Consider the following 9,084-nt stretch of genomic DNA (forward strand, 5'->3'; position numbering starts at 1 on the left):
AACTCATAAACTTTTCTCCAATAATCTTGCAATTCTTCAAAACAAATATTTTCTAGACTGAAAAAACCCTTAGACACACGCATGTATCTAAACACTTGGCAATGATCTCACTCGTTCGCTTAAGTAAAAGTCGGAAGAAATATTAAAAACGAAAGCAGAGATGAACACCAAGATTTTAACGTGGAAAAACCCAAGCGGAAAAAAATCACGGATCCAAACTCGGATCAAAACCAATCACTAGAATAGTAGCAGTTACAAGACTGACTCACAAAATAACCCGTCGATCCAAACGACTTTGTTCCTCTCAGTCTTGCTCGCTAGAACCCACGATTCTTTGCTTCTCGTGATTGAAGTCCAACCTCAGTAGCCCTCAAAATTGATCTTTCGTATAGATAGCCCTTAAGACGAAAGCTTAATATTTGTAGATGAGAAGAGCCTTGTTAGTTGAAGAACCGATGTAGCCTCAAGAAATCTCCTTCAATAATGCTTCTTCAACCACCCTCAAGATAGGGCATCACAATCCTTATATATGATCTCCAAGATATAGCCAAATCCAAGTCTTATCCGTACTCACGAAAGTACAAGATAGAGCCAAATCCAAATCTTATCCGTACTCACGAAAATACAAGATAGAGCTAAATCCTAATCTTATCCGTACTCACGAAAGTACAAGGTAGAGCCAAATCCTAATCTTATTCGTACTCATGAAAGTACAAGATAGAGCCAAATCCAAATCTTATCCGTACTCACGAAAGTCCAAGATTTTCAAACTTCGTTGGTGCATTCGAACACGTTCGGCATGACTTGATCTCATCAACTTTGCTCCAATAATTTTGCAATTCTTCAAACCAGATATTTTCTAGACTTGTGTAAAACTCATATACATGTAAAAAATAAACTTAAAATATTTTGTACACAATTGCCAACAATGAAAACCTAACATAGACTTGTATAAAAGTTCATATACATGTATAAATATACTTAGAATATTTTGTACACAATTGCCAATAATAAAAACCTAACACTCTTCAATTTGAATAGTTTGTTCGAAAGGATTCTTCGAGCGAAGTTTTCTTGGAATGCTGTTTAGTTTGAACGTGATATGCACAACTTGATAAAACGTATCTGCTGAGAACAAGTGGCTATCCAATGTGGGAAAGACGTTCAAACAAAATTTATTCAGAAAGCCCATTATGTCCAACATGGGATAAGCATTCAAATGAGATTTTATATAAAGCTCACTATGTCCAACGTGGGATAGACGTTCCAATAAGATTTTCCAAATAGTTGACTGTATCCAATATAGGTAAGGCATTCCAACGAATGGCTAAAGAGATCAAACGTTGGAAACCCGTTCAAATGAGTTTTTGTAATGTACTGTGGAACTTCACCTTGTTTGAACACTCTAGATTTGGTTTGCACTATTTTGTTAAGTTTGCTTTCATTATTCCAAATTAGGTATTTTTAGAGGCTATATTTTTAACGGTATAAAAGGGAAACTTAAAATGTGAGGAGCACCTCTAAAGGTTACATCGAGCTACACTTAAGAGAAGAGAGAGATGCTTTGGGAGATGCTAGATGCTTGATGATACTGGAGTCATCTCGTGATCATTTAGTCCAAGATTGAAGAAGATACTTGAGATTGCCTCTAGGGTCTTCGAGGCTGAGCTACAACCTTTAGGGTCAACAAGGTTAGGGACCAAGCATAAGAGGTGGTGTATTGAGGGGAGTCAAGCAAAACACTATCATAATGATTGCGGGTAATAGCAATCGATTTGTAAGTATTCTTGTAACCACTAAATCCATAGTACTTGGTTTTATCTCATAGAAGAGGTATGTGGTTCTTTTCACCATAGGATGAAAATGGTTTTTCCATGTCAAATTTGAGTTGCTTGTGAGTGTTTCATTCCAATCTTTTAATTCATAAACGGTTCCATTAGTAGTGTTCTTCGTCTAGTAAGTGTCCAGTTTTTTCAATATAAGATATTAAAGTAGTCGGATCAGATAAATCAGAGTTTGGTCTTCCAAACGTACTTGTCTAATAAAAAATGAATATTGGTATGGTTAAAATGGTACATTATGGGTGGATGTACATAGAAAGAATTGCCAATATAAGTTTTCAAATTCCTCATCAAAACACAAGCATGTAGACAGTGAATAGGTGGACAAACAATTATTAGAGTGAATAGGTTGTAACATTGTAAGTCTTATGGCAGAGTTCCATAAAAATAATATGAAATTTCTTAGAAAACAGAAAGAAATAACGCCATAACATCCCACTAATTTATAGAAGACTATAAACGACGTTGTTGCCGTGGGGAAGAGTAGTACCAAATGGCAACAATAACGACGATGGAAAGAGGAAGCAAGGATAACATCGAAAGGCGACAACGAAAGGAGGAGGAGGCGGCAGAAGAAGGAAGTAACAATGATAGGGAGGGGTGGTGACGACGAAAGGAGGAGACAATGACTATGGAAGAAGGCAACAAGAGAGCACACAAGGCAATGAGAAGGCTCCCTGAGATTTGGGAACGATAAAGACATGTAGATTTTTTGTTTGGGTTGATATTCTCACTTAATTTTTATTAAAATACACTGCCTTTTTTTTTGTTAAAGAATGTATATTTCAACATCTTAAAATAATATTTATATCAAATAGAGGAGTGGTTAAAGAATGTATATTTCAACATCTTAAAATAATATTTATATCAAATAGAGGAGAGGATCACGGAACAAGATTTTTTTGTGAGTATATGACTTTGATGGGTTGATATTCCCACCCAATTTTTTTTGTAAAAATGCATTCTCTCTTACATAAAGGGTGTATACTTAAATAGCATAAAAGGGTATGTATATCAAATACAATAGAGGAATAGGGAATGAGATATTTAATAGGCATGACCTCATTTAATTTTAGTGGGTTAATATTTTCACGTAATGTTTATAAACCTACACTCATTCTGCTACCTAAAGTTTCCATTTAAATAAATTAAATGAGTATATATATCAAAGTTAAGATAATAATAAAAATAGTCAATGAGGATTTCAAGTGCTGTTTTAGTTTTGGTGGGTTAGTATTCTCACCAATTTTTATAAATTTATATGTCTTCTTTTGACTAAATGATGTATAATTAAATAAATTAAAAGAATATATATATCAAATATAATTGCTGTTACATAAGAAAAAATAGTGGCATTTATAAATCATCACTAAAAATATATAATTGCTACTATATAAAACCAAATAGTAGCATGTACAAATCATCACTAAAAATATTAAAATTATTACTATTACAAATGTAATAGCAATGCCTTTTGCCTTGCCATTGGACCTCTCTTCCCGTGTGAGACGGAATGCTCAGTGACAACCTCTCAATTGTAACCGCCTGGCCTCTGTCTCCTATATGTACTCCAGTTTATTCGAAGTATCCCAAAATTTCTTTATACGTCAATATTATATTTACTTATAAAGACTATTGTATCTAAATATAGTAGTAGATAAAAAAATGGCTACAAACTTAAAATTTGTTGTTGTATAATTTTTACACTAGCAAATGTTTTGATTAGTACTAAAATTTGTTGCTAAATATAATAATTCTTGCAGAGATACTACGCAAAAAAATTTGGAGGAGCAATAGAATTCCTAAATCGATTAGATTTAAGGGATATAAAAGGTTGAAGTCCAAATTGAACTCAAAGTAAAAGTCAAATCAAGAAAATTAAAGTGGCATCCGGACGAGATAAATAGCACCTAGACGGCATGCGCAGGATAGACATACAAGCGAATAAAGAACTTTTTTAGGGTATATCTATAAGAAACCTAATTTCAAAACACCAAATATATTATAAACTAAATATTTTCAAAATTTTGGGAAAATACCATTATGATATAGAAAAGAATAATTAAATATTAAAGATAATTTTGTAATTTTGTAAAAATAGTTGACCCGACCAATTTGCCATAAATTAGCCGAGTTGCATAGGTCACTAGTTTAACCACCAGGTTAATCCGTTTTTACCTAGTTGATTGCTTATCCAACCTGATAACAAAACCAAACTAGTTTGGTGGTCAGTTCATCGGTTCACTAGTACAATCACCTAGTTCGGTCTGGTTCCAATAATTTTGGCTTTTAGAATATAGAGGTGAAAACTTGGAGGGCTTTATACTCACTACCTTTTAGTAGAAATATTTTTAGGTTAGCCGTTATGATTCGGATTTTGTGAAGGAGTTGGCTTGGATTACTTTTAGTTCTTTTATTTATCTTATTATTATAAACTCAATATTTATTTTAGGGCTTATTGTGGCGTTCGATAATTTGGAATTTTTTTCGTTTATATTATTTCTGAAAATATTGTGCTTTCCTCTAATATATTGTATAGTAATATTAACTAATAAGTAACCTAAAGACTAAGTGGAATTTATCCAAGAGAAATTTGAGAGATCTCTAAATAGTTTAGAGGGTTTATGTGTTCAAAAAAGAAAATCACAGGTCGCGTTATTTAATAGTTTAGAGGGTCAAAGTTCGAATTTTTTTTTTTTGTGAAGCAAAAGAAGTTACGACGTAAAAGTTTTCGTTATGCTGTTGTTGTACACAGCTGCGCGTACAGCATGGAAGATATTATATATGTCTTGCTTTTGCAAGTACATATAACGACAGTGATATTATGTATCTCTTTGTTGTTTAATATCTGAAAATAACCGCGTTTTGCTTAATTTGCTAATTCTTTTAAGAACTATGTGGCAACGTTTTCTAATTATATATGACCTGGTGGCTGGTGCTACTTCATATAGCTAGCTTGGTGACGTAGGTGTGGACCGAGTGGATGTAAATCTAACTAAAAGAGGGAGTTTCTTGGGAATGGATTAGAAGGAATTAAACGGGATTGAAATTTTAGCATATTTAATATTTCATTGCAAGCATCTTTACGTATAAATTGCTGCCCAGCTACATAGAAGACCGGGCTATATATTGGCTGACAGAATGCATATCGCAAATTAAATATTGATCAAGTCTATCCTCCAAGCACTATATAAACGCACCTTATCCTAACGAGTTCAATATCGCCAAAAAAGAAATAATCCTTCTACTCTTAATACAGTTGGAGCATCGATCATGGCTTCTTGGCTCTATTTCTTTTCTTTTTCCTTGTTATTTGCACGTTATTTGCAGGTCCAGTAGTCTCCGATGGCAGCTATGACGAAGCCATGAAAGCGAGGCATGAGCAATGGATGGCTCAATATAAGCGAGTCTACACCAATGCGGAGGAGAAGCAACGTCGTTTCCGGGTGTTTAAGAGCAATGTTGAATACATAGAGTCCTCAAATAATAAACCTGGACAGAGCTACAATCTGACTGTAAACCAGTTTGCGGACTTAACCAATGAGGAATTCATGGTCACTCATGGCGGACTAAAGGTCACAAATGCTTCCAGGCAACCGACGTCGTTTATGTACGCAAACTTTTCTGCACCACCTAGGGTAGATTGGAGGCTCAGAGGTGCAGTGACTGAAGTTAAGAACCAAGGATCATGTGGTAAGGCAATCTGCCGAACAATTTCTTTTCTTTTATTTTTATTCCCCCAGTTCTTCAGAGCTAACAAACTGATTTATATATAAATTTGGTTTACCCTCCAATATGTACTGCTGGTTTCTTATGAGCTGATCCTTACACATTACAAATTCTCTGTTCTTTTCTTGTTTCAGAAATGTTCCTCAATTCATCTTTTTCTTCCTGTTTATTTGAGAAATATCATTCATTATTATTCTTTTCCTTCAACGTGCACTAGTTACTCGGTGCATTTCCTCCTCTTAGTTAAAAACTATACAGTAGTCTCAGATATATCTGTTATAATATATATAACGTTTTAACTTTGTTGACCTTCTTGTAAGTTAAATCATGCATGCCATAGAAGAAAGTTTATTGGTTAATTAGTATTTGAGTCTATATCTCGTGCTAATGCTAAATGTTGCTTTTCTATAAAATACATATAGGATCTTGTTGGGCATTTTCTGCAGTAGCAGCAATTGAAGGAATATTTAAAATCAGGAGAGGAAATCTAATCTCTTTGTCAGAGCAAGAACTAGTGGATTGCGACTTCTTTGATTCTGGATGTAATGGTGGCTTAATGGACAATGCATTCAACTTCGTCATGCTAAACAGAGGTATCGATTCTGAATCAAACTATCCATATCAAGGATATCAAAGCAATTGCAACGTGAGGAACCTATTGTTGAATCACGTAGCGACCATTAGACGCTACCAAGAGGTGCCTCGCAATAGTGAACCGGCACTCATGAGAGCTGTTGCGAGACAACCAGTGTCAGTTGGAATAGATGCTGGTGGTTATGATTTCCAATTCTATCATTCTGGTGTCTTCAGAGGTAGTTGTGGGACTAGTCTAAATCATGGAGTTACAGTTGTTGGTTATGGGATAGATAGCAAACGAACAAAGTATTGGATAGTGAAGAACTCATGGGGCAAAGGATGGGGCGACAACGGTTATATTTTGATGCAAAAGGACATAGCTGCACCTGAAGGGTTGTGTGGAATTGCAATGCTGGCCTCATATCCCACGTTGTGAGAAGAAAATGTGTACCAAATACTTGATCCCCATATGTGGTGTGCGAGTTCAATTGTTGTGATCTTCATGAGTGAAAGTGTGAAAAATAAATTATGTGAGGGTGAGGGTTCTAGAAAATATTATATATGTCAATAATGGTTCTGGAATAGCTTTGCAAGCACTATAATATCGAATGAATAAAGCAATTATGATTTGTTTGTTTCATTGGTTGAAATAGATATAACATTTACGGATATACTAGGCTAGATCAAGAATCATACGATACCCATAAAATGTTTATTGCATCCTTCTATATTTAGCGAAATTATTTTTAATAGCAGTTATATATAATAATTTCTCTAATACATATAACTGATTTAGATTGCACAACATATTTCAAAGTGTTTTGTGTTCATGAATTTATCATGACATAAAATTACACTAAAAACATAAAATAATAGAAATCACCCTTAAATGACTTAAGTAAATCAATTACATGAAATTCGATTAGGCCAAAAGCACATATCAATCAAATTCGACCAAAACATCCATCCAGAATACTTGATGATACATCAATAAAATCTAATAGTAAGGGTCTAAATGTAAAGTCATGAAAACATGCCCCTCTAATCCATAGCTAGAGATTAATGATTTCCAAAAAGCTCCCCCTAGCCCGTGACCTGATGAGATCACTCAAGGACATCATCTTTAAAGGCTGTAGTGAGATCATTTTTTCACAAATTAGCAGATTTTATGAAAATTCTGCGATCGCATTCAAATGACTAATATATATTCTCTTAATATGTGAACTCGCTATAAATGACTATAGGGTGTGTTCGAACGGCTCAAAGTACATTTGAACGCTCCATTTAAATGATAAGCATGAGGTCAAACTGTACAAATCAAAGTCAATATTGAGCTATTTAAAAAAAAATTCATGATGTCATGCTCACTCAAGAATATACAGACGTTATGAGTGCATTAAATTTAGTTTAATTATCATAGAAGTCGAGAGAGTGAATAAATCAGAAATGATACAATATACTACAAGATGACAAAATTGACTATAATAACTCATAATCAAGAGAAAAATCATATTTGTATGTCAAAAGTATATTATTGAATCTAGGGGTGCATCAATTTTTTTTTAATGACAAAAAAACTCTCGACAAATCTGAAACTAAAACCAAAGAAAAGTTCAGAGTAAAGAAAGCTAAAAAGAAACGAAAAGAAATAATAAAAAGAGAAACATGCAAACCAAAACACGCAAACCAAAAAAAATCAATCTAAAGCACAAATTCCTAAAGAAGTACGAAGATACTCAAATCTCTATAAATCCAAAGGTTTTGTAAATAGATCACCCAACTGTTTCTTCGTCTCAACATGTTCTAGTGCTATTGTTGTCTTCATCTAACTCATGTATAAAATGATTTCGGATATTAATATGTTTTGTACGCGAGTGTTGAATAGGATTTTTTGATATATTAATAGCACTCATGTTGCCACAATAAAGCACCATAGTACATTGTTCAATGTCGTAATCTTTGACCATCTGTTTCATCCATAGTAACTCAGAACAACAACTTCCCGCTTCAATGTACTCGGCCTCCGCAGTAGATAAAGATATCGAGTTTTGTTTCTTACTATGCCAAGCAACCAGATTATTTCCAATATAAAAACATCCACCTGAGGTACTTTTTCTTTCATCACATGAACCTGCCCAATCAGAATCCGTGTATCCAGATATGATAGCTCCCGAGTCATAAGTAAACCAGATACCTAAGTTAACTATGCCACCGACATATTTTATGATACGTTTCACAGCAAACAAATGTGTCTCCTTAGGTTCAGACTAAAACCTAGCACATACCGACACTAAATGCAATGTCAGGTCTACTAGCAGTTAAGTACAAAAGACTACCAATCATGCTCTTATACAGTGTCTGATCAACACTTTTTCCTGAAATATCCTTATCTAGTTTGGTAGTTGTACTCATAGGAGTTGTAGCATGTTTTGCATTTTCTAAACCGAATTTAGTCACAAGATCCTTAGCATACTTGGTTTGAGCGATAAATATCCTTCTTTCCAATTGAGTAATTTGAAGTCCCAAAAAGAACTTCAACTCACCCATCATGCTCAACTCAAAATGACTATGCATGAGATCTACAAACTCCTTAGCTAAAGATTGACTCGTTGCCCCGAAGACAATGTCATCCACATATATTTGTGTCACAACTAAACTCTTGTTCGACCGTCTAATGAACAATGTCTTGTCCACTCCCCCTCGAGTGAACCCCGCATCCACTAAAAAAGTGGTCAACTTCTCATACCAAGCTCTTGGAGCTTGTTTTAGCCCGTAAAGGGCCCTTTTTAGTTTAAACACATGAGAAGAAAATTTTTGATCTTCAAACCCTTTCGGTTGTTCTACATAAACATCTTCATTCAGAGTAACATTCAAGAAAGCACTTTTAACATCCATTTGAAACAATTTAAATTTTAAATGACAAGCAATAGCAAGCAGT

At 34.3% G+C, this 9,084-nt stretch overlaps 1 protein-coding gene across 1 annotated transcript; it reads left to right on the top strand.

Moving 5' to 3' along the window:
• Positions 1 to 5,061: 5,061 nt before the first annotated feature.
• LOC140789475 (senescence-specific cysteine protease SAG39-like) lies at positions 5,062 to 6,728 on the top strand. Its single transcript, XM_073139190.1, has 2 exons — positions 5,062 to 5,534; positions 5,993 to 6,728. The coding sequence occupies exons 1-2, from the start codon at positions 5,207 to 5,209 to the stop codon at positions 6,580 to 6,582; spliced, it is 918 nt and encodes a 305-aa protein (XP_072995291.1). The 5' UTR covers positions 5,062 to 5,206; the 3' UTR covers positions 6,583 to 6,728.
• The last annotated feature ends 2,356 nt before the right edge of the window (positions 6,729 to 9,084 follow it).

This window comes from Typha latifolia, chromosome 5, assembly GCF_019914945.1.
Source record: "Typha latifolia isolate L0001 chromosome 5, TyphaL0001v2, whole genome shotgun sequence".
Taxonomy (NCBI): Eukaryota; Viridiplantae; Streptophyta; class Magnoliopsida; order Poales; family Typhaceae; genus Typha; species Typha latifolia.